The sequence below is a fragment of the Periophthalmus magnuspinnatus genome, chromosome 20 (assembly GCF_009829125.3).
Source record: "Periophthalmus magnuspinnatus isolate fPerMag1 chromosome 20, fPerMag1.2.pri, whole genome shotgun sequence".
Taxonomy (NCBI): Eukaryota; Metazoa; Chordata; class Actinopteri; order Gobiiformes; family Gobiidae; genus Periophthalmus; species Periophthalmus magnuspinnatus.
The window spans coordinates 16,284,962-16,311,106 of NC_047145.1; the positions used below are offsets into that span (position 1 = coordinate 16,284,962).

The following is a 26,145-nucleotide window of genomic DNA, read 5'->3' on the forward strand; positions in this document are numbered from 1 at the left end:
ACGCGATGTGGGATTTTTAAAATGAGGCTTATGCATTGGATTTCTTCTCTTCTAATTTGCTACTTTTAATTGTTGCAATTACACATTTTATTACGTGACAAATTCTGAGCCTCTGTTTAAATGGCAAGGTGAGGTGTGTGTTTGCATTTTACACGCCTCTTCTCTGACGTAGAAATGGGAGAGACTCTGCGCGCTTTAGTTCAATCGGACTAGACTGTCCCACAGTGAGACGGTGACATTTGACCGTAAGTGCGGGTCCCAAGCCAGAAACGTGCCAGAGCGACTGTGACAACATTGACTGGGCATTTGTGGATTGTGGACTAACACCAGCAACGCGCATGGATTTGGACTTGTTGCATATTTTACCAAGTTGGTGATAATTTGAATTGAGCAGATCCAGACATTTTACGTTGAATGTGGCGTATTTGGAGAGAAAATTTAACCTGTTTACTTTTGAAGACGTCTTGGATAATTTACACGGTATAGGAACTTTGGGAACTTTACGCACGGAGATTACGCACAAACCTTAATAACAAATGACAGCTCACTGGTGGTTTGTTGCCTTCTTACATTGTTCCATTTACTCCAATAGTGCTGATAGACCTCACCAGCCGCCTGTTCTGGTCAGACAAGGGGAGTGAAGGCCCCTGTGTCCCTCTGCCACCTGTCCAAAATGTGTGGTGGAGGCATATCGATGTCCCTCGCCATAATAGTGACTTTACTTTTGGTGATTATCAACGTAAAGGCCACCGGTGAGTACTGTCATGGCTGGCTAGACCCTCAAGGAGTATGGAAAGAAGGTTTTCAGTGTCCGGAGAAGATAGATGGAGCGGACGCGATCATCTGCTGTGGAAAATGCGAGCTGCGCTACTGTTGCTCCAGCACGGACGCAAGGCTGGACCAGGGCAGCTGCGAAAACGACCGGCAAACTCAGGAACCCAACACCGACAATAAAGACACCAAGGACTCGGGGGCAGGTATAGAATGCTTTATTTACTTGTTCAAACCCTATCCCGAGACTAGTCATATAAAACAGAAGCGTGGGAATAACATAGACCCATAGACTAATTGGATTCATTTAGAAAAACTCACCATGCAAGAACATTTTACATTACATATTCGTTTAATTAGACTGTTCGGCCTATATCTTTGGTGCTTAAACAATTTACACAGTAATTAATGATTTTACAGAATTAAAAAACAAAACAAAAACATGGTAGCTGGACTGTGAATGTGGAATGTTGTCTTTAATTCAGGTGAATCCAGATTTAAACATCTTGTTATAACATGAAGTTTTGACTCCAACAGGCTGTCCTTGTGGTCATGTGGAAAGCTTTGGACATGCCTTTCAGTCTTTAAAACTAGGTTCATACATCTAAGTTATTTACATATAAACAACATATAGTAATCTTGAACAAGTCTCAAATTAAGATAATTTTACTCACATTTTTACTTCTTAATATATTGTAAAGACCTGTACACTCTGTCCTAATGTAAAAAGCTTAATATCCTCCTGTCCGTGACCCGACAGCTGCACAGGACAGAAGACAGCAGCAGACTCCCCAAAAACCTGTACTCTCAAATGTCAATCTTGGTGCACTTTATAAATAGCAGTATTTGTTCAGGGCTGTAACAGACAGTGGAGGGGCTGGGGTTCAGATCACTCAGTCCTCACGGGGATCAAATTTGGACTTGACCGGATCTTGGACAGTGGCACCCTGATGACAGCTCAGTCCGTAAAACTCATGTATCATTTCCTACTAGACTCACTTTCCTGTTGGTGTTGCCTTAATGAAAGTCAAGTGGAGTCAGTGTGCTGGCTCCTGGCTTTAAGGATTCATAGTTTAACATGCTTCAAACAATATCCCACACATTCATTTCATAGTGAAGAGAAAAGCAGAGTGCAACCCATACTTTTCAACTTAGCCATGGATTAGATGACAATACACTGTTTCCCTGCTGCAGTCATCCTTTGCTTACATTCCCATAAGGTAATCTAGCATTAAGGCCGTTGGAACAGAGAGAGACCTCAGTGGAGAAAACACTAGACATCAAAAGTGCAACTATATGGTAGAGTTTATGCTTCCCTTGGGATGTTTCCTTCTCTGGGCCCCAGCTAAAATCTGTCATTTGCTTATGCTATCATGCCTTATCAAAGCAGGAAGAGGTATATACTTTTCAGTCAATGGCCACTGTCCAAAATAATTTTAAGCAAAAGCCGAATGAAAAAATAGGAAGTTTCCTGGGTCTAATCGGAGCATTTCATTCATTTTTCTTAATCATCCAGCCTATTAATCATCCCTCAAAGATACACACTGATGTCATGTGAGCGGGGATATTATTGTAGCATATGTTTTTTGGGAACAAGAGAATTCCTATGGGGATAACGGGGGAGATGAGGGGAGAGTCCATCCCAGCCAGGCAGCCTCAAAGACTTGCCCAAAACAAGAGCTTAAGAGAGGGGGCTGCAGTTACTGTGACTCCACTACAGCAACAGGTGTGAGAGAGTGACAAGGAACAATGGGAGAGGTCTGTTTTCAAATGCTCACAACTGTCATGTACTGAAATACAGGCACATGAAACACATTTAAAATAGAGAAATATGCAAGGCCATTTTTGCAGTTTTTATTCATTAAAGGTGCACTATGTAGCTTTCTGGTGGAGGGTTTGTTACCTTTTGTCATCATGGAGATGTATGTTATTGCTTTGCCTGGAATTTTTCACTGTAAAGCTTTAAAGATGTCTATTAAGTAATTATTTTCATTGCTAAAAATACCTTATTGTTTGGGGTTGCCACTCCACAGATTTGACTTGTAACTCGGCCGTCTGTTTCTCCAAGGAAATAGATAAGTTAAATGAAAAGCAATAACATCTCCTTGCATGTCAGTCTTCTCTACAAGTCCCATGTCAGGTAAAAAGTTTGCAAAAGAAAGGACATCTGGCTTAAAACCTGCATCAAATTGGAAAAACAAATCACAACATTTTTTGAAGATTTGTTGTAACGGCCTATGATTAAAGAATTGAAAAGAATAATCATCCAAGCAGAGCAAAGCAGGTGGAGACAGGAGAAATGCAAAGGGCTCTAGAACAAAAGGACGGACATTTTCTGCTCTTTGTAACTTATCCGTGTTGTCATAACAGTTGGTGAGATCCTGTTATAACCTGTTTATCGTGTGCTGTGTAGCTTTAAGCCACAAGTTGGTGCTGTGAAAACTAAATAGGTCAAGATACCATTTTAACTACTGTCTCGCCCTCCTGTGCCCCTGGCCTATGTCTTTTGTCACCTCAGCTCAATGCGGCTGCCACTGAATGACCTCCAGCTCTGCCACAAGTTTCATGTTGTAATCCGCTTTAATACCGGGCTCCAATGGATGAGCATTCACAGAGGTTTCTCGAGGCCGTGGATGTACTTCAAAGAGCAGGACACAAAGAGAAACTGGAGTCATTTGCCACCTCGCTTGGCATACAGTTACAAACCTTTACGCGGGGTATAGTCAGTAGAAAATAGCTGCACCCCTTGGGAATAATAAAAAAGTTACAGTGCTTTGCAAAAGACTTTGTTTATCAATATCTGGAAAAAAAACATGGTAAAAAGTGTAGACCCTCTCTAAGGCATTGGTTGTAATTCTCAATGGAAATACACGAAAATTTGAACTCAGTGATATCCTTCATGTAAAAGCTGTTTATTTTTGGATAGAACATATTCAATTGATTCTATAGGAGTGGCTGGTCAGTAGTTTATTTCAGTTTCTGATTGCAGCTGTCATCGCAGCTCAGGCACACACCATTAAGCTACATATAGCAACTGATCCTGAAGGCTGCGATATAAAAATGCCAAGGGTTCTACCAGCTTAGTATTACAAATGTGGAGCATGTGACACTTACACTGTAGAAAATAAATTATTACAAGTATGTTTTGACATAGCAGATAAAAAGGAAAGGTCAGACAGGAATAGTTTTGCTTTATTTGATTTAATGGCTGAATAACCTTACATTCATACACATTAAATCAACCAACGCTAATACTTTCTTTAAGCAGACGCCAAGTACTGTAGCTCAACTTGACAAACTCATTTTGAAAGGACTGTTCATAAATAGCAATAGAAAAGGAAGGATCACAAATATCTGTCTCACACACACACATATTGGGTTTCTATGCTTTTTGGGAACATTACATTGACTTAAAGTCATTTTTAACCTTAACCATAATTACTACTTGACTAAACTTAATATAAACCATAACCTTAACCTATGCAAACCATATCTGAATAACTATGTTGTTGAGGAGACATGGGGACCTGGTGTTTGTCCCTGTAAGGGAGGCAGGCGTCATGAATTGAGTGTGTATACAGATTTTAGTCCTCACAATGTCACAAATACAGCCCACATGGCATCAGGAGGACTGAGTAGACTAGGGAGCAGCAGGGGGCAGGATTAAAACAGATCAAAACAAAGTTAATAACTGCTAATGAGAAGCTGGCGTTCCCTGCAATCCCAGTCTACTTTTCCTCCTTCATCTCCTGTCCAAACACTCCTGAGCACTTTTGCTTTTGTTTCACTGTCTTCCCCCATCACGGCTCGCAAACAGGAGCTTAGCCTGTGCTTCGGTTCAGATGATTGGTATTCTTTTGAAAAATGAAAAACAACAAAGTAATACTAATCTATGAGACATAATTATAGTGCTTTTCTAGACACTCAGATTTAGGTGTGGCTGCAACTAATAACAGTCTCACAAACTAATACCATCCATCCAAGCAAGGTGGATGAAGTGTTTTGCCCAAGGACACAATGATAAAAAAAAAAAAAAAAAATTGGTGAAGATTTACCAATACATGTTTTTTGTTAATTTGATTTATTTTCTTTTTTCTGTTGCAGTTCCCATCTACGTACCCTTCCTTATTGTGGGTTCAGTGTTTGTTGCATTCATCATAGTGGGGTCCGTAGTGGCGGTGTGTTGCTGCCGCTGTCTCCGTCCCAAGCAGGAGCTGTCGTCAGGGGCGACCGGAGGCGGAGCCAGCGGGGGACGCCTGTTGGAGACCATCCCCATGATGTCAAGCAGCAGCACATCCAGAGGCTCTTCGTCCCGTCAGTCAAGTACAGCAACCTCGTCCAGCTCCTCTGTCCCAGCCACTGCCCCCCGCCCCGCGCCCCCTCCTCTCATGAGGGCTCAGGCATCCTGCTGTCTGCCCCCCGACGCCAGTGTCTTCGTTAACATGCCCACCAACTTCTCTGTGCTGAACTGCCAACAGGCCACGCAGATCATGCCTCATCAGGGACAGTTTTTACACCCGCAGTTTATCGGCTACGCCCATCCCGTATCCCCTACCCCCACGTTCATCGACTCACAGGGGGGGTACAGGCAGCTTCAGTCCCCCCTTCCTCCCCCCAATATGGGATCCAGTGTTACCAGTGACCAAAAGTTCCCCCCAGTTACTGTGTGAGGGGCTACAGCTGTTCTGTGGTACACCTCTAACATGAAGGACTTGTGTATAAAGCCATTATGTGTGGAGCGGGACTAAACTCTTCTAAGCCTACAATGTGCCTGTAACTATGGACAAATTCACTCTCTATGCATGGGAAATACTGGGACAGAGTCTAATACAGACTACAGCCCAAACAGTCCAAAAGTGTGAGTGCGTGATGATGTGGGAGTATGAAAAAAAGATTTGTTGGCTCATGACTGTAGTGTGAGTGATGACTGGATGATTTATAGCTGTAAATGTACTCAGAGTGAATATTCAAGCAGAAAAGTTATGACCACATGCTGTGCTAATACCGTGTGCACATCTGCACTTGTGAATGCTCGTGAAGGGGTTTGTGTTTGACGAATGAGGAACAAAATCATGCTAAAATGTTTGTACTGTACAGGTCTGGATGTGGAGACTTGGGCTGAAGTGGGGGGGTCTCCCTGTGAGTGGACTGTGTGTAATGCAAAATGCAGGTGGTGTGATATGAAAGGCAGTTGCCATTTCCCCAAAGACCATTTAAAGTCTAATGAAGTGAGCACAGGACATAGACTGTGACGCTCCACCCCAAAGCTCTCCAACCAAAAAGTTTAAAAAGTGTCCCACTACTCTGAATGGAAACATCAAACCAAATGTTCATGTAAGTGTTTGGAGGAAATGTACCCACAAAGTGAGAGTGAGACACTGAGTGAGGAGACTGACTACCCCTAACCTTTGGTGCCAGGTGTGTGCACTCATACAGTTGAGTGACTTAGCTGAGAGCAGACAGGGCACATGAACCAACATTTCTCACGAAAATATGAACAAAACAAAGCATTCAGTATTTAAGCCATGTTCTATAATTTTAGGTAGCAAGGATTTGTAACAAGACTGCAACTAATCTTACGGTTACTCTGTAACAATGTCCCATTGAAACCTGGCAGTCTGTGTACCTCATCTCTACCCTGAACACATTGTCTGAGGCAGCTGTGAATAGGATAAGCATTTCTGTATAATATTGAGAACACCATTTGGTCCAATACCTTTTCCTGTTGCCATGGACCTGTTGAAGCTTTTATATAAATTAAAAAATAAATGATTTTTAAAACAGGATTTCAGTGTTTTACAAATTATGTGAAAAGTGTTTGTCTTTCTGTAATCTATGAGATGAGTAGGTTTGAACCCCTTAGAGTTAAGCCATTGCAAACACTAATTACACACTCTGGCAGACAGCTACCACCCACAGAGGACAGGAGAAAATACCTGTCACATCACCTTGAGCATGAAAAGGAACAATAGACCACTACAATACAGCTTAGGTCCAGATGACATCTTTAATCTTATAGAGGCCGAGTTGGCAGGCTGCTTCTTAAACTAATGTGGAATGCTGGGAGCTTGTGGGATGTCTCTCTGGCTCTTCGGCCCAATGGATTCTCCATACTGAAGCAGCTGCAGTCGTCCTGGCTGGTCCCAGTCCAGGAAGGTGGGTGGGAACAGGATCTCTAGCTGAAGTCAGGGGAATCAGGCCTGTATAAACTGGCTGTTGGGTTATGTTTGCACTACAACTGTCTAGAGAGGAGTGTGGGAGAAGTTTTTATCTGATAATATGAGTGTCATGTAACTCATAAAATCACTGCTTGTTAAATTTCAATTGAAGCTTGTTGTGTGGTTAAAATAATATGCAAGTTAAGTCCCTTTCCTGCACAGACTTGAGCTACAAAAACACAAATGTACAGTAGGTCACGTGGATTGATTAAATTTAATAATTAGGAATTGGATGGACAACCCCCCCTTACATCTCCTTTAGTGTTCACTTCTCAACAGGCAGCAGCTAGACAATGACCTCCAGAGTGAAACAGAAACACATGATGCAGAGAGCCTATTAGCACAAATTCAAGTAAAATATTCCCTCCAGGATGTGTCTGAGTAGTACAAAAACAGGCATTATTCAAAAGAGACAAACTTATAAACACATACAGATGTCCTTTTAATAAAAAATAATTTAATAGGGAATCCAGGAAAACCAAAAATGAGGAAGCCTCATGACGATGCAGCATCAGTAATCACAGGAGTGGTCACAGAATAAAACAAGTGTTAATGTAGTGGTTTAAAACTGGCCAGCAGATGAGCAGCATGTTGAGACAGAGGTTGGTAGAGGTTGCTCCTGTGAAGAGTATGGAGGTCCCAGAGGGTTAGGAGGGGGCCAGGATGGGGGTCCGGTCGGCGTTCTGCCTCAGTGACATCTTTGTAGTGTTTGGCAGTGAGGCTCGCTGCTGCTATGGGACAGAAGGCTCCAGCCATCCTCATGTCCATGTTCTCTTAGTATTTAAAAGGTGATGCGCCTTCAAGTCTGCGAGTGTGTGTGCGCACATGCTGGATTGGACAAACGGTTCATTATGATGTCAAACAGGGGATGACAATTTATTTTAAACTAAAGTTCACAAGATGAGAGGTTCCAATGGACGTACATAGAACAGACAGCGGTATATGCGTGCAGACACTCATGCGGAGAGGAATGCCCTGCACAGACACACGCAGACACCAATTTGTGCGTAAATATGAGAAGCAGTCTCTTGGCTCGACTTATATCAGTGTATGAATAGGATTGCTCATGCCAGTGCAGCTCATGTAACATAAACAGGATATACTATTCCCTTCTCTCAGATCAGCCCTCCATGCTCTGCAATGGCCTCTGCATCTGACAATCTGTTCTGAGGTCAGTTCATTGTCCGTTAAGGCCACGGCAGGGTCAGTCACTCGGCGAGAAGGTGACAGAAGTCTGATGTCGCCGGGATGTGTTGCTACAAAGAGGGGAGCAGGTTAGAGGCTGGGGCGCTGCTGCGTGGTGTCATAGGAGCGCACCACCTGGGACTGGGATACCACACCATGCTCCTCCTGAGAGAAGGCGTATCCATCTAAAAACAAGACAAATATTTAGCCTGATGAAGCTGAGTGGACTTTGTTTCAACCACTGAGCTGCATAACTCAGTATTTTTGGCATTTATTGTGTTTGCGTTTCTGGAAGCAGAGTTTAAAACACTATTAGTCTTAATGCAGGAGTTGGTGTTGCATGTGTGTACTCACGTGACACAGTCTGCTGCACCGAGTTAGAGCGTCCCATGTTTGAAGGTGTTTTTCTAAAGACTCTTGTCAGCAGATGGGCCCGTTCGTTTAGACTGCAGATAGAGAACAAGATGAGGTTCACATGACACATCCATGATACTCATTATACAAACTCAATAAGACACTCTTTGGAGTCTTTCTACATTTAACCCATTTAACCAAACCAGACACATTGGTCGGAAATCTTATTTGTTCTAGTACTTACACATTTAAAAAGGAAATTTACAAAAGTACACTAGCAAAGAGTTGGCAACTTTTTACTCCACTGCAATGACGTTCCAACAAGAAAAATCATAAAATGTAAAATACAACTATCTCCCAAGTACCAACAATAACTAAGTTGTATCTAAAAGCATCTAAAATAGTATTAAATCGGTTAAAATAAACTGAAACGACTTTTGCTGTTCAGTGAAACACCAAGGAGTGAGGGCATTTTACGAGAGTTTAAAACGTAAAGCATTTGGCCTGTACAGTGAGTCCCAGGATGCAGTTTCTAACCGAACACCGGGTCATAAACGGCTGCAGTGTAACAGGACATCCACAGTAAACCATTCCTCGCCCCTCTCTCTGCCCTCTCCCTCTTTCCAAGAAGAAGACTGGATCCTCTGTTCGGGACCACACGCCGTCATGGCTCCTCTCCTCTGTGACCAAAAATAACTAAGGCCTTTCCAGATATTACACTAAAATACATGTGCAGCTTAACACATACTGTACACTGACTACAGAACCACAAACACCAGTACTATGCTGAGGTCACTGGCACTGGATACAAGCAGAAACTTTTTGTGGCATGTTATGGTACCAGTTTTTACCCTCTATATTTGCCAAACTGAGAAGTGTCAATATAAGATTAAAAACCAAAGAGGGACAAGTCTGGCTATGATACAGGGGTTTGATATCCTGATCAGAGAGTTAGTCAGCTTTCTCAAGGCTAGGATTGAAATACAGATGTTTAAAAATTTGTATTGGTGTAAGGGGCTGCCTGGGAGCTTCACTGCTGTTTTTAAAGGAGAACTCAAGTTTGCATAAGAATCTGCGGCCAAATAAAATGATGCCATGATTAATGAAGGCAATGAGTGCACGATAAAAGAGCAAAAACTGCTGAAAAAAATATTAAGTATGATGGATCTATACCTTTGAGATTTATTTACTTTCCTTGAAGCACATCCTGAACCTATCTTCGCTATTTTCCCCAAATATTCCTGTGAATTACAAACACAGATGTGCCTTTTCCCCAATGCACTGCACCTATCCAATACTGCTGACTCTAACCCAATAAGACTAAGACGCTCCCTGTTCTTGCAATGTTTTTAAATACTGGGTCGATTCAGGTTGGGTCTGCATATTGGAAGAGGGTCAGGGGTAGGTGGGTGCACAGTACAAACCAAAACCAAACACACGATAGATCTACCTGACTGAGATAGGAGCTATTGCTAATATGCTAAGGACACCACAAACATGGCTAATTGAAGAGAAAAAAAGGACAACAAACCAAGTTGGTACAGCAGTTCAAATTGATCCAGCTATGATGCCATTAATGAAAGTGAAATAAGATGTGTAAGATAGTATGCAACACTGGTTCAAAATGTAAATGAGGTCAATAATGCCTCAAAGAGAGACATGCAAAGATTATATAAACTCCTAGAAAACATGTGAGGGTCAGACTACTGCTTAGAAATAGCACAGGAGGTCAGAGGTCACACAGCAGGACAGTTCAAACCAGAAACTACCTCTCTAAAAACTTGATAACTTTTGCCTCTAGGGAACATCTGCTTTGGGATCAGTCCTGTAGACATTGCCACCCAAAATAAAATGCAATTCTTACATATAGAATTGATATTATTGGACATTAAACAGACATGAATGGACTGTCTACATGGTTTATACCTTCGGCCGCTGGCATCCCTGAGAACAGCTGCCCCTGGATCCACAGCCCTGGCCTCTAGCTCCTGCACCTCCTCGAGTAGTGACTTCTTCACAGTGCGCCGCATGCTGCAAAGTCAATGCGCTCATCAGACCAGTGAGGGAAAGTCTGAGTACTTGCAGACATATGTGATTCATAACAGTGTGCGTAAGTGTTGACACCAGCTCAATAAGGGTTATGTAAACCTTTTGGTCAAGTTAAAAAGCCTGTATATGGATTTCTTATGTATTTATGTGAAATGTGTTGTACTTACGCGGTCCAAGCAAAGTCTTTGAGTAAACACGCAGTAGGCACTAGAATCAGGCCCAGCCAAAAGTGCCAGCACTGCATCACTCTGCCAGCCTGCCATGACAGCACACAGACTGCTTTTATTAAGAAGAAAATTCATTTAAATCCAGCATTAAGTCATGCCTCTTCACTGTGAGAACTTCTGGTACAGGCAAGGGAAAATGCCACACAAAGCACATTTATACAAAAAGAAGAAGCAAGTTTCCAAACTAAACCTTAACCATTAAGCAGCTTTAGCTTCAGATCACAGTTTAGTACAATATTGATGGAATCAGATAAAATGAACAAGCTAAACGAATCCTCACTTGTTTCTGACATCCAGCTACAGTCAGAGTCATTGACCTTTAACCCTGGTTTTAGGGCCGTCTCCATGGATTAATCTCTCCTCAGTTTGACAGTCTCAGTGTCTCCTTGACTCAGTTTTTACGGTTTTGTACCAGAGTAAATATTTTATAATCGTTTTACTCTTTTACTGTTACATCACTTTTGCTGCAAGATTCATTAATCAATTTGTCTTCATGTTATTCATTTTGGCAACAGTCACCTAACACACGGCATTGACGCATTTTAGGATGTTTATTCAGTGAATTCATGTGTGGGTTTGGGTTGTGTACTTGAGTTGAGTTTTCAACAGGTATTAATGACATCTGACATAGGACGGCCGTACAGTTCACTTACGCAAGACCTAACACTATTTTATTGCTAAAGCTTCAACACTATGGCCCATGGTTTTAGGATTAAACCAGGCCAAATTCCTTCTCCCACTTTAGGCCCCCTGGTTTCCTACTTTACAATAAGCACAAATCAACTGTATTCAGTGAACAAATGTACAGACGTTTTCCATTTGCTGTCACCTGTGGACAGATGGATATATAGATAGACGCAGTAGGGGAATAAGAGAGGTAATGGGGTAGTTAGGGGGATGATGGAGGGAAGTGGTTGAATGTCCAAGACCACTCCCAGTTAGCCCAAGAGCAGCTGCATAGATATTTGACCGCATTCCTGCTTTCTGACACAAATTGAATTAATGGGTAGAGGGGCTTGAGATGGCCCGGATTCCTGTTCCCCTTCTCAGTGGGACACTTTGCCTGAACCCTGGTCTCCCCAAATGAGTCGCAATCAGGGAGAACCTCCTCTCAATCTCCCAGGACCCTCATCACGACCGTCAGCAGCCCACCCGCTTGAGTCAACACCTCAGCACACACCAGTAAACGACAGGGCTCGGGTGACACACGGCAGGTGCAGGAAGCCTGGGGAGAGGGGCTGCTGGAGCATAAATCTCCCTGTGAATCTGGCAGAGCAGACAAGGAACACCCAAGGAGGTGTGTCAAACAGGCGCCATGCAGAGGCAACCAAAACGAGCAGGTGATGGAGTCTGAGAGAGAGATGTCGTGAGGAGGGCTATTTTAACCCCTCAACTTCTATGGGCTCAATGAGTGACATATGTAAGAAGCAAACTTGCCTGTCCCAGCATATCCGGGGCAATGGGGATCTTGGGCCAGATGGCTGAGTACACAGCAAAGAACAGCATCCACAGGATCATGCTTCCCCACACAGCCAAGTGGGAAAACTGCAAAGAGAGACAAATATTTTAAGGGATGGTTAGAACATTAATTTGTCTTTATGTGTGCTTGCCATAACATTAGATCTAACTGCATCTAAGTGCATAAGGGTGGTGAGGAGGAGGTAAGGCTTGATATAGACAAAAAAGGAAAACCTCAGGTCAAATAGTTCACATACAGCCTGTCCCAATATAGACATAGACCTTAGCTGTGCACCTCTACTGGTCCTTTGCTCTGATCTGATGTAAGGGGACACTGTGTGAATTCCCAGGACCCTGCTTCATTACGGACAGGCTGTTGTGTAGACAGCTGAACGGAAAAAGATGTCAGCACCGTCCAGTCCATCCGCCCAATCTCTTAATAGTGACAATGATTTACCTGCTTTACAGCTCCAGTATAAATAATCTTATAAATCCCACTATGGGTTAAAAGCCTCAGGAAATGATAATTGTGCTTGTGGAACTATAATGCTAATGGAACATGTTGTAGGATTCTTGTGGTGTTACTGGTTTCCCCACATTTCATCAGAGTAAATATGTTAACATTTTTAATTGATGGAGGGGTCAGACAGGCTTTAGGGCAAGCTTTCTGCTGTTGTCTGAAAGAAAACACCCCCCTGATAATCTCTAAAACACATTCCTAAAATGCCCCAGAGTCAAACTATTTAAATGGCAACTTTACCAATATAAAAGTGCTGAATGCAATTGCACTGTCAGCATTCTTATTTTACTTTCATCTACAATTTTTATTTACAATAAATCATAAAATGTCTAGAGCTGGAAAAACCTAATCACTCATGGTCCTCTATATGGAGTATGTACTGCACATAGGCTTAGAAGAAATCCTTATACTTTTCAGTGGTTAAATAACATATTAGGGGAGTGTGAATGCTCGTACCCTGGTCCACGCGGTGGTCTCCATCCCAGCTTTTAGACACACAGTTACAACCACATACTGCATAAACACAAGGAAGCAAATAAAATGCAGAAAAATCTGGATTAGTGTTCTGGCGACTGTGAAGATAATAAACATTAATGTTATATTGTAAACTCTGCAATGTCTGGTACAATACTCTGCACCCCACACACACAACAAATAAATACCACAGAAATGCTCAGGAGACTGCAGGGAGTAAAATGATAGCAGAGAGTGGGAGAAGGAGGCAAGAGAATAGAAAGAAACAGTGGATTAGAGTAAAGAGGAGACAGACTGGCTAGACAAGGAAAGATTGATTGGAGACCTTATGCCCTTTCAGTGACTACACACATAATATGCAGAGAATTGTATCTTATATACATTAAACACAAAAATAAATCTTCAAAAATACTTACGGTGTACACCATATTTCCAGCAAACAAGTAGTCATTTCCTTGTCCATTTGGGAAAGGGGAGTCTGCAAAGAGCACAAAACAATGATATTACTGTCAAGTGTTTTCTTTTTTCTCATAATTTTGCTTTAAAAACGTTTACACTCACCATGTTCTAACATTTTGAGAGGGAACCAGAATAGAATAATTGAATGGATCAGTGCATTGATACAGTGCCCCCAGAATACCTAAAAACACAAAGGTAGAGTACAATTACTCAAAGTGACCTGTTCTGCGCATACACAAACCTTCCTCAAATACTCATACAACATCCACAGTACTCTTGCCATTAAAATTCAGTTTACAGGACATAGTCTTATTACAACAAACATGCAGTACAGGTTGTTGGTGTGAAATGAATGACTTCCTTATTCTGGGCCTATGAATCTCATTAATATCGCCATAGAAACGGCCCAATCCCCATGCCACTCTTGTTTACTCGCCGGTGAACCAAATAAACAGCACACATCACTCACCAAGCCCACAGACAACCCACAGGGCTAGCAAGTCAAATGCATTGAGGGCTAAATATGGCGGCATGTACCTTAGTGTTGAAACCCTCGGCATTCTGGGTAATTCTGTAGAGTTGAGGAAACCGGAGCATGTTTTGCTGACTGCACGGCCGGTCAAATATCCCCAGTGTGAATGGGGGCAGTGCAGTGAAAATCTAAATAAGACACATTTTTTAGTTATTCATATAGTTTTAAGGCAATGACAAACATAGGATCAGTAGAAAGTATATGGACTGCTTTTTGAAATTCTAAGTAGGTTTTTCACTGGATAGTGCCAGAACCACACCACAAACAACGTATGCAGTCATAAGCATCTTTATTCCATTCCAAACCTGGGTAAATATTGGGGGTTATGTCTGTAGGGCGTAATCTAATAAAGGATAGTTTTTCTAGCCTCTGTAGTTAAAGCTGTATAACCCTACCCAAGTAAAAAAGGACCAAACAGCTTTATGTGATACCAAGAGACAGTTCGGAGTCAGGAGTCTATACTTACCACATTATAGAGACCTATGCACCAGCGTTCAAACAGAATCTGTCCGGAGAACCCATTGACAAAAGCAAACCAGAGCTAGGAGAGAAAGACAGGGATCAGAGGGGATGAAATGAACAATAGTTCAGAGTAAACTGCCTTAGGGACGTATAGAGGAGACGGCAGCTTTTGTACAATGTTGTGGTGTATTCAGACTTATCTGAATGTGTGTTGAAAGATGCTTTTAAAAGTTGTTTAAAATAATGTTACCTGATTTATACACAGAAAATAACCTCTTATACTACTTCCGTGCAGCTTGTGGCACTTAAGTTTTAAATGCATTCCTTGCATGGCTTGTTCCCACTTCTGAAACCACACAGTGACTTTACAGAGCTTAATTCTCCAAAACAATGTGTCTAAATGCTATGAAAGCCTCAGGGAGCCTTTATTAACGCTCTCCTACTCATGGCGTGCTGATCGGATAGCAGATAGAGGAAATGTTTTGGGCAGCTCTTGCTGAGCATTGAAGCATTCCTGGGGCATACAGTGAAAGATACAGCCTCAGGGTAAGGTCAGATAGCCTACATAACTCCCCATCCCCCATTTTGTGTCTCCAAAACGTGGACAGGGACGGTCTATAACCTTTGGCCCAGAGCTTAGCAGGAGCAAATCATGTGAGATAATCAGTGAAACGCAGTTTTAATACAGACAGGCAGTGAGGGGGAGGCATGACTGGGACAGTAGGTTGTGGTCCAAGACTCCCGCATGGACCTGCACCTGCCGGCATCCTTAAAGTCACACAGGCCATGGAGGGAGTGAGGGGGATGAGAGGATTGTGCACAGCTGACAAACACCCCCCCGAAAACAGGCAAACCAAGGCTGCAGTGTGCCCTTTCAAAACACACAGATCTGCTGACCCTGGAGCCAGAGTTTCATCACGGCTGATCTAAACACTCTCTCTGCATGCATGTGTCTGTGCAAGAGAGACCGAAAGCAGACACCACAAGGGCACATAGTCCATCACTGTCAACCATGTCGACAAACAGCTGCAAAATGTCTCTGCTAATGTAACTGTGTGTGTGTATGCGAGCGGGTGCATTAAAGGGGGGCAGTGCTGAGGCCATACCTCAATAATATAGAGGACCACATTCTTATAGAAACAGTACAGGATGCACTTGGTGACCCGGTTGTAGCTCCACGCTCCATGCACTAGCAGCAGCTTCTCCAAATAGGAAAACTGAAATGGATAACAAAGAATATTTAGTCAGTGCAATGTGATTTTTAAACACAGAAAATACCATTTCCACTGATAAAGACATGTAGTGTTAGTTGCCTAAAAGTTTAGAGATAAGCTGCAGATAAAGTGACAGAAAGTGAGAAAGTGAAGGCAGGGGAGACAAGATAAGATATTGGATTAATTACAGCAGATGTTAAACCCAATCAATCACTGGTCATACTTACTGTTCTAGGTACAGTCTGGTTAGTGGCAAGACTGGCTACATCCCTTTCATAGTCACCAGACTTCAATCCATCCAAACCTTACATCAATGACCCCATTTATTCCTGTACTGATATTTTACACTAGAGTCAGTAGGGTCAACAACCCTTATTTATTTAAACATCTCTTCAGTCTATGTTATCATCTGATTTCTGTACGCTCAAGTGAAGACAAAAAAATGTTTAATCATGTGGCTACTTCAACTGACCTAGTGCTGTATGTATTTTTTCAGATGTCAGAAGGCTGTTGAACATATACCAGATCAGTGCATTTACAGTTGTTACTGCTTATTCTTTGAACTGTATGATAAATTAGACACTGCTGACATGAGAACTTCAGCCAAACATCCCTCCATTATGTAAGCATGTGAAGCCTCTGGCGTGTTTATTTGTGTGACCTTTTAGCTGCATGAATCAAAGGGCCATGTCTGTGCTGCACCTGTGCAATGGAGTAGTCAGAGGAGTTTGTGGCCTGCATGCCCTCGTTGCCGCTGATGCCCACTCCCACATGAGCTGTCTGGATCATGCCCACATCATTGGCACCGTCGCCTATCGCTAAGGTGATGGCTTTGACGTGCTTTTTCACCATGTCCACGATTTCAGACTTCTGCAGTGGTGACACCCTATAGGCAATAAAACAGACTGGTGAAAGGTTTAAATTAAAGACACCCACAACAATATCAGAATACAGGCGTGACTACTGTAGAGGGCTTATTTGTCTGGGAATTGGAGAGTCAAATCACCATGTGACAAGTTTACTGTAGTCATAAAAAAGAGAGCAGAAAACAGAATACTGTTATTTAAAGTATTATTAGAACACAAATGTTACCTAATCATGTTCTTAAGTATTGGATTATGATTTAATCTACAAATTTAGCCCTAGCTGTAAGGTATTGCACAATTGACATAATAGTACATTTATTACAAATCAGCATCACAATAAAATAATCAGGGATAACACTGGGCTGTGAGGCGTGCTTACATCTGTTGGGAGTGTATGGAAACCAGAGGATTAACCCTAATTGAGTAATACCTATTTAAGGGATTAGAGGAAATAAAGATCCTAATTGGGGAAAAAGGATCCAGTGTGCACTGTACAGAGTGACAAACTAACCATGGGAACAGTAAAAGGTGAACTAGAGGAATGGTGTGTTGGCACACATAGCTCCATGCAGGGCTGTAACTCCTGCTTTTACCAGCATTGGGAAACAATGATTCACTGTTGGGCTAATAAGACTCTGGGTAGCCTTTGTTTGATGTGTGCGCCTTTATGAGTCCATGTATTTCTCAGTGCGCCTGCAGCCTGTGTGTGCGTTTAGGGAGCTTCCAGAGGTACTCCACCCACTCGACCTGTATCTCTGATCCAGTCTCAGGAACCGGTTCTGTCCCTATATGGACAATGAAGAACCCAGAGTGGATCCATTACAGAGCCTTCCCTCAGGACCAGAACAGCGCGGTGACGTGTTTACCTGCGAGTCTGAGGATAATTTTTCTTTTTATTGTGTCATATTAGACAGGCAGAGAAAAGAGTTAAATGTGGGGATAAATAGTAGATAACATGTAGATTCTCATTTTACTCTTTAGTACAAATGGATGGATCAAATGATAAATGTGTTGAGGGAGCAATAGGACTGAGGGTTAAATATAATACTGCATGATGGATAGCAAACTAATAAAAGCCCCAAATTACACTGCTTATGTTCTGGACATGGGACATTGCTCTAATGGACCTCTGTTTTCAAAACATTTTGTGCACATGTGAATGCTGACACGCCCCCTTCTTTTACAGAATACAACCAAGAATAGTACAGTGAAAGACTGTTCCTATGAAGCTTGAAGCAAAAGGGAAAGCTGACACCAAGACAGGATTTGTCCAACAAAGAAAGCTATATTTCCCACACTGTAAGACTAGCGACAGCTGGCAGTTACATTGTATATAAGCACATCTTTAGTGCACTTCTTCACAGGGTATGAATACAAGTTAGTTAAGAAAACAACTGCCTGTTGAAAAGCATAAAATATGCACAGAGTATACTGTTAGTGAGAGGTGAAATTATTGCAATATTAAATTATGTGAAGCTGCATGAGAAATCACATGCTCCCAGAATACAATGTTTCTTTGATAAAATGAGACACAATGAAAAACTATCCATGTAGAGAAAAGTATACGCAGTGGAGGTGGTCTGTATGTTATTACAAATATAAATGGATAGAAAAATGTAGTAGAGGTTGGTGGTCTGCTTCATATTCATATGTGGCTCACTGTACACACATTTACAAACACACCACAGGATGTACCCAGAGGAGAAGCTCAGACTTGGCATCTGTAATCACAGATGAATTATGAGATCAGCCTCTTCTCTTTGTTTTCCTGTTTCTGTCTGAAGTGCAGGAGTGTGTCGGCCTGTGCATCTCTAAGCACCTAAACCACAAATCTCTCTTCATCTCTCCATCTCTTCTTTTTCAGGATGTATTCGAACAATGTCTGGGAAGCTTAAGAGATGAAAGTGTGCTTTATAGTGGACCTGAAAAGAAAATAAGCGGCCGCCAAGTCCTGCTATAAACCAATGCTAAGTGAAGTTAGGAGGCCAAGCGTACAAGTGCATATATTCAGAAACCACTGCAGTGGCATTATGTCACCGGCACCTCTGTACTTTAAAGGCAACACAGCTCATTATGAACAGGGGCTGATCAAACTATGTGAAAACCCATACATGAGATTTGAAGTGTGTGCTTTTAGGGGCCCAACTAATAAATGTAAGTGTATGTATGTATGTTTACTCAAATGGAAAATCCACAAAAGATTAAAAATTATCTGGTATTTTTATTAGATTCTATCCCATAACACCAGGCCCAGAGTAGCCCAAGTATTTAAAGTTTGCAGGGATAGTTAACATCCCACATACGTACATAATGTATATACCTTTCATATTTATATAGCATTAACTATCCAAATTAAACACATTGCATAAGAAATCAATATTTCACTCCTGTATTACTGAATGTTTAACTCTGGCCCCAGTGCCACATGCTCACACAGAAATCTCTCATCATAAAGACCAAGCGAAGAAAAGTGGGAAACCTTTGTTACCCTACACTCTTGTCCACAAAAACCAAAAAAGGAAACATGCCATTAAGATTTTAGTGACAGGACTGCGTTTGTTTAAATGGGAACCTATTACACCCAAACTATGTGAATGTCAGTGCCCACCACCAAGCAGCCGCAAAGAGCAGCCCAGCATGCTACTATAAATAAACTGCATCTATAAATGGTTTAAAAATCTAAAAACAGTGCTTACCTGCAGCAGATGACAGCTTTACAGGACAGAGCCAGGTCCAGAAAGTTTTGTCGTAGTTCAAATGACAGAGCATACTTTAAGGTTTGACCATCGATGATCAACGCCAGCTCATTTTCTTTCCTCAGCGAGTCCCCCAGAGATGAACAGTGGGTCGTCAGTGTAGCTCGAGTTGCCTGTGTAGATAAAGAGGTACCATTATTTGATACATCCTTTTAAAAGTAATGTTAATATTGTTCCAATTTAAATTATAGTTACAGCACTTCAGACTGACTCCATGTGAGGTAATTTTCTTTCCCTAAGCAATGAAATAGATCAAAATGCACCAATTTGTAGAAAGGTCAAAACTGTACTGAGAAGAAATGGAAGACATATGCTTCTGGTTTCACTGCTTTCATCTGGGTAAAGAATTTGCCCCTGTGTACACAATACAATTAACAAAGCCAATATAAACCTAACCGTCTTAGACTATCTGCACATGCTACACTTCATTGTAGATTCCTTTACGTTTATGTTATGTAGTGTGTTTGTAGAAAGGGAGCTCGTTTGGGGCAGTTTGACCAGGTTCATTATAACAAAGAAGCAAGGATTAATAAAGAAAAAAATAAACATCCTACTGATGTACTGATCCTACTGTTGTAATGAAATCCATGTGGAGGAGCAGACACGCCATGAGACTTCCGTGAGCCCACACATACACAATAAAAAGTCTTAATACCAGCAGGACATTTTCATAGACATTATACAGGTAATTATAACCAGTAATTCTCATAAGAGTGTATTTCTATGGCAGGCAACCAGGGACCCTTCACCCTTACGATTCAGCAAACCCATGTCCAGCTTCAGAGCATGACACGCACCACATAACCTGTGGCATTATGGCCTGCACTCCCTCTGCAGCGTGTTCCTTCTCTTCCAAAAATCCCTGTGCTTGTTTTCCCAGCCCTAGGCTGTGTGTTTTTCTTTGTGCACCGGAATTCCTGTTTGCATTCACCTTTTCCCCAAAACAGGACAAAGGAAAACACAAACAGAATGAAAGGATTTAAGAGCTTACAGGTTTCTGAAGCTCAAATGATTTCAAAGAAGGCATTTGTTCTCTTTAGACCCATGTGTCATTTAATATTGATTCAATTTTGTTGCCTTTTTAATAGTGCAGGTTAAGAAAGGCCCCCCTAAACCTGTTTAAGTGTTACATTGATGGAACATAAATAATTAATTGCACTTCTTTCATAATTAAAGGTAATGCATTTTTTAAGATAAAATGTATTGAAATTAATACTATCTAGTAAGAAATGTGTCCAGTAATTAGTTTGTTTAATGATTATTGTCAAAACCTGTGGCCATAAACAGATCTGGTTTGACAGCAAGGTGCTAATACATCACAGTGACATGTTACAGCGGGTCCTGTCTAATCCTTGGTGAGAGTTCAGATAATCACCATGTTAAGTCTACACAGGAGCTTCAAGCTAACTAGGCAACCCTAAATATACAAAATTAGCTCATAATATTTAACTGCACTTAACTTTTAGGCCTATTACCACTTTTTATTTTGGAGGGATATTTTATGTTACCAGGATCATTTAATTTATATTTCTTATATGGTTACTTGTTCATTTGTATATAAGCAGAAACATATTCATCATACATGCACAGAACACTGCAGAGACCAATATTTACAGAGACTTCCTGACTGGAATTTTATCAGCTTTATATTTGGATGAGAAAATGGGGAGGGCATGGATGGCAGTTTGAGAAATCACAGGTCAGTCACAGTCGTTGCGTACCCGGGCATAAAATGCATGAGCACAAACAATCTCACAGCCACACAGAAACATGTGTGGTAAAACCTGGGAACATTGTATGTGTTTAAGTATTCCAGATCAAACTTTGATTCAAAGTAATGTTTAAAGTTGACATGACATGAGCATGACTTTAAATTAACTGCATAAAATATACAAAAATCTAGATAAATAGGAAAGAACAATGCATAATAAAGGAATGTATAGTGAGCTAAGGAATAAAGCAAAGACCACTGCTGAGTGAGGAGCAGCAGGGAGACAGGCTCATAGCTCAAGTGCAGATTCTGTCACCAGTGAGTTTTAATACGGCGTTTAATTATCTCACTGTGCATCTGTGTAAACACCCACATCCTCTGCAGCCTTGGACAGAAACACACAGAACTGAATGGAAAATGGATACAAGGGGAGGCACTTAATGATCTATTTCATTAGGAAAAGTTGCTGTGAAAGAAAATGAATACAGTTTAGTTTAATTTATGAAGAAAAATGTGTGGGAGGCTGATGTGTTTACTGATGTCCTAAAATGACAGGAGGTGTAAATTCAAATGGACTAAACTTGACACAGACAACATGCATTTCCCCTTTAACTGCGAATGTGGAGAGTCTCATTACTCAGTAATTCCTTTAAACTGATAATTTCATTTGTAAAGTCCAAACATTCACTAGACTATTCACTAGACTATTCATACTAATCTTATGAGTGTCCTTGGATGCCAAAACATCCAAAACAAGTTATGGCAAAAAATAAAAATGCAAATTACAATTAATAAATCATTGCCGCTGTAGACAGTAGCACAGGCAGCTCCTATGCATCCATTAGTATTGACTAGACAGAACAAGACAAGGTGAAGATTTGTGCTAGTCTGTGTGTGGTAACGGTCTGAAGGTGACAGATGGAGCTTGTCACAACTTAGCAGTGGCAAACCGTTTACCCAGGAGGCATTGCTCACACCATTTTGTTTTGTTTTGATGAGGAGGAGAACCAAATGGAGATCGCGTTACTACTCCCTCATCACCCTCAGAAGAGATCAGCTAAGTCACCCCCCTCCCACTCCATCCCCTTTTGCAGATTGTCTATCTGAAACGTGAAGTACAATAAACACTATCTCAGAGGGAGCTCACTCGAGGGACAAATCCTCCACTGACACACGCGGTTTTCCTCTCCAGGCACCAGAGGCAGTGGAGTGGCTTCCTGTGCGCAGAGAGGGTGCTGACAGATGTGGAGGTAGTGGTGTGAAGTCGGAGCTGAGTGGAGAATGTACGTGAGCAGAGGTCAGTGTGCAACTGCTGCTGTAAAACCAACAGCAACTAATAGGGAAAAAACAACCTTCACACTGACAAAGAGGTCAAAAGACAGAGGTGGGCTACTTTTAATGGGGCCAAGAGGTTAGTCAGGAGGTGAGGCTCTGATAAGCAGTTTCTGTTTACCATCAAATGAAAGCTACACTTTGTATGAAGCGTCAACCAAATTGGCGCGCAAGATATTTTAAGTGTGGAGAAAGATAAGGTCTGCACAGAAAACATGCTCCACTTTATCCTATTACCAGTCTCAGTGAACACACCATGAGAGGCAGATGTGAAAAGCATGACCTATGAGCACGCCTAGGCAATACACATTTAAAGATGCACTATGTAACATTTCCCATTTGTCTTCATGGATATGTTATTGCTATACCTGTTATAATGAGATGTTTAATGCCATACTGTGGAACATTCTACCAGAAGAATTACATTGTGCTTTTACCTTTTAAATAAGTCAGAAGAAATTTACAAGCAATTTCAGTCTCCAAACACTACTTAAAGAGTTGGTAAATCTTTAAATACAACAAGGTCAAGGACACATCAGCAGAACGGACATTTGCCATTACTGAGCACTACCTTTATGTGGAAACATTGATTTTTGGCTCAAATTCTCCAACAAAATGGAATATATTGACTGGACAAGACTAAAGCTGACAGTGAGCAATTTTGTGGCTAATCTTTAATGGTCCAAAGATAGTCCATAGAGTGTGCATATGTAATATTAATACGGGAAGCGCAAGAACTGGACAGAGATGAGTTTCATGTCAAAGATCTGCCATATTTCAAGCCATTTATGTCCAAAAGCAGAAAAATTTTCATCAGAAACCAGTTCTCTGGTTTGCTGGGCACAGTGATCGCAATACTATGATCAAATCTAGTAAAAAAGGTAATTTTATAAGAAAAGGTAGTGTGTCCTAGCAACTGTGATTAAAGTTGCTAAAATTGCAAAAATTTAAACAGAAGAAAAAAAAAACAAAAAACTTTGTCACCCTTTAAAGACAAACGCAGCATCCTTGATTCTATCCCATGAATGTCGTTCTGTTTAAATTAAAAGAACCACATTTCTCACATCTGTGTAAAGTGCACAATATTTGTACACAAAATCTAGCAGAGTTTATGTGAAGACATTCACCAGTGGCACATTAAAAGCTCGAACAAAAGTGTAAACAGTAGGTATCTAGATCTAATTGAAGGTTTTGCTTTGGAGAGGCCCAAAAATATTCAAGGCATTCTGCTCTCATTAAGAAAAGAACTAAACTTTCATATTGAAAAGAAAAGACTGAAAAAGATTTTTCAGGGTGGAATCATTTGTAAATTAATAAAAATGACAAAATAAAAAAGCTCTTCACTGAATGTTCTTAAAACCAAATAGAACTGGATTTGGAGGAAAACAGGAAAGACAAAAGTGTGACTCCATCCTGCCATTTTTTTCTTTTCATTCTTTTTCCTCTAAAGCAGACACCAGAGACTTTAATTACCTTCACCTGAGAACAAAGAGCTCCACCCACCGCTCTGTGTAAAAGCCACACCCTGGTTCCCACGGTAACCCAGCATATACCCTCAATCCCCCCACCAAAGACACAATCCCTTTGAGTTCAGGCAGACAGGGAGAAGCTGTGTGGTGCAAAGACTATATACTCACATCCAGAGAGTCCTCATTGACAATGATGAGGGACATGCCATGCGTTATCAGGCGACAAGAGTAACCTGAGAAACAGAAGAGATAAAAAACATTCAGTTTCTCTTCCTCTTACTAAAAAAATAAATAAATAAAATAAAATAAAAAAATTAATCATACTCAAGAAAGACATTACTTCAGCTTGGGAACGTCACGTTTGCCATCACTAAATGTTTGCACTACTACAACCCTTCACATTATAATATTTAATAGCCGGACATGTTAACATAAAAGTCTATGATAACATGCATAAATAGCCATATTTTAACATTCTTTGTACAATTTTTTTTACAAAGTTTTTCTGTCCTGGCCATATCTGTACCAGTACAACTGAGTGTGCAAAGGCATGTCTGGAATTTCACAGCTAACACAATATAACACTTTTCTTCCAGTTGTGATTTAATTAGCTGCAGTCCAGTCTGATTTCCATGCTGTTCATTGGGCTGATGCAACCACCGGCATTCATGTAAATTAAGCCTTGGCACAACATGTGTGTCTCATATTGAGTGCATCGTCTTGTTATCTTTTCTCACCAATGTTGATAGCCGTTTCCTGTTTGTCCCCGGTGAGGACCCAGATCTTGATGTCAGCTCGCATCAGAGTGGCAATAGTCTCTGGCACACCAGCCTGGAGACGGTCTTCTATGGCTGTGGCACCCAGCAGCATTAGGTTCTGATCACAAAGAAACATTTACTTGAATCAAAATTTGCTCATATATTTATATAAAAAAGACAGTAGCAGATAAAGGATTGAGGTTTAAAAGGTTGTTAAAGTTAAAGGTAATAATTAATCTTTCTAATTTCAGTGCCAGAGAGTTTAGTTAACTTAAAAGGACACTTCAGTGTCTACTTGCCAAAAAGTAACTCATAACTTTACCTCTTGCTGCAATTTGTTAAGCATTTTAATCTATGTGTGCCCTCATTAGACACACTCGCACAGATACACAAGGTAACACGACTGTGTTGTTGACTCAAGTTTTATGGGGCTTTTGGCAGGCGGGCGCAGGTAATTATCCTTGTGGTCTCCCAGTCTAAGCTGCCCTCCACCCCTTGCTTCCTCTTTCTCCCTTCTTACTTTTCTTCTACAGCCTCACTCTTTTAATACACTATATGTTACATGACTTGAATCATGTAAGAATGTTTCCTATATTGCATTTAATTAACAAAAACACGTTTTGGTAAAATTGTTTGTTTCACAATTATCAGTAACAAGTCTCAACTGCTGGGAGAACTTTTACGATATCCAGTAACAGAAGCAGCCTGCCATCTGCTGGTCACTTCAAGTTTAGAAGAGATTTATTGCAGCACAGCCCATTAGGCATTGCTGATAAAATGATTAAAGGCTTAAAAAGACACATCGAACACAAAGGAATTTACCTTCTCTATGAGTTCGTAGCATTCCTCTAGTTTCTGTGCTCTGTCCTTGAGAACTGTGCTAGCCTGATTGTATTCTTTTAGCCACTGCTGATAGGCTTCTTCCTCTAGGTCCACATAAGCAAAACACAAGGTTCTCAAACCTGTAAGAAAGCCGACCATGTAATGAAATACAGAAATAAAATTGAAAAACGTGTATCTTGTTTTGCAAATACCTTCAGTAGCAAACTGTTCGAGGTGAACAACAGTCAGATCTTTGTACTGAGATGCTTCAGTAAGGCGTTCAAATATGACATTATCCTAGAAAATGTCAGTACAACTATTAGTCTTTTTATATGAACGTGTTAGCTCCAGATGTTTGTCATCTGTATAAATAAATTTACATACAGCTCCTTTGCAGTATAAGCGTAGCTTCCCACTAGGAGTCCTAACCACCACAGACATCCTCTTGCGGTTACTGTAAAGTAAGCAGTAAATTAGCTACAGTACACAGTGTGCATTATTTTGTTGA

General features: G+C 41.1%; 2 protein-coding genes across 2 annotated transcripts in view; one reads left to right on the forward strand and one right to left on the reverse strand.

The window, feature by feature from the left end:
* Positions 1 to 226: 226 nt before the first annotated feature.
* On the forward strand, positions 227 to 6,507 carry LOC117388608 (protein shisa-2). Its single transcript, XM_033986199.2, has 2 exons — positions 227 to 977; positions 4,876 to 6,507. Exons 1-2 carry the CDS (start codon positions 674 to 676, stop codon positions 5,439 to 5,441), a joined length of 870 nt encoding a protein of 289 aa, XP_033842090.1. The 5' UTR covers positions 227 to 673; the 3' UTR covers positions 5,442 to 6,507.
* Positions 6,508 to 7,193: 686 nt separating this feature from the next.
* The window catches only part of atp8a2 (ATPase phospholipid transporting 8A2), a 28,052-nt gene continuing 9,100 nt past the window's right edge, over positions 7,194 to 26,145 (reverse strand). The window contains exons 19-36 of the mRNA XM_055230261.1: positions 26,022 to 26,091; positions 25,850 to 25,934; positions 25,638 to 25,777; positions 24,795 to 24,933; positions 24,226 to 24,290; positions 19,486 to 19,658; positions 16,626 to 16,809; positions 15,816 to 15,926; positions 14,714 to 14,788; positions 14,253 to 14,375; positions 13,818 to 13,896; positions 13,673 to 13,734; positions 13,239 to 13,295; positions 12,242 to 12,349; positions 10,745 to 10,833; positions 10,455 to 10,559; positions 8,529 to 8,620; positions 7,194 to 8,359 (exon numbers count right to left, since the gene is read on the reverse strand). Coding sequence (XP_055086236.1) covers positions 8,265 to 8,359; positions 8,529 to 8,620; positions 10,455 to 10,559; positions 10,745 to 10,833; positions 12,242 to 12,349; positions 13,239 to 13,295; positions 13,673 to 13,734; positions 13,818 to 13,896; positions 14,253 to 14,375; positions 14,714 to 14,788; positions 15,816 to 15,926; positions 16,626 to 16,809; positions 19,486 to 19,658; positions 24,226 to 24,290; positions 24,795 to 24,933; positions 25,638 to 25,777; positions 25,850 to 25,934; positions 26,022 to 26,091 — 1,852 coding nt within the window. The 3' untranslated portion in view covers positions 7,194 to 8,264. The remainder of the gene's footprint in view (positions 8,360 to 8,528; positions 8,621 to 10,454; positions 10,560 to 10,744; positions 10,834 to 12,241; positions 12,350 to 13,238; positions 13,296 to 13,672; positions 13,735 to 13,817; positions 13,897 to 14,252; positions 14,376 to 14,713; positions 14,789 to 15,815; positions 15,927 to 16,625; positions 16,810 to 19,485; positions 19,659 to 24,225; positions 24,291 to 24,794; positions 24,934 to 25,637; positions 25,778 to 25,849; positions 25,935 to 26,021; positions 26,092 to 26,145) is intronic.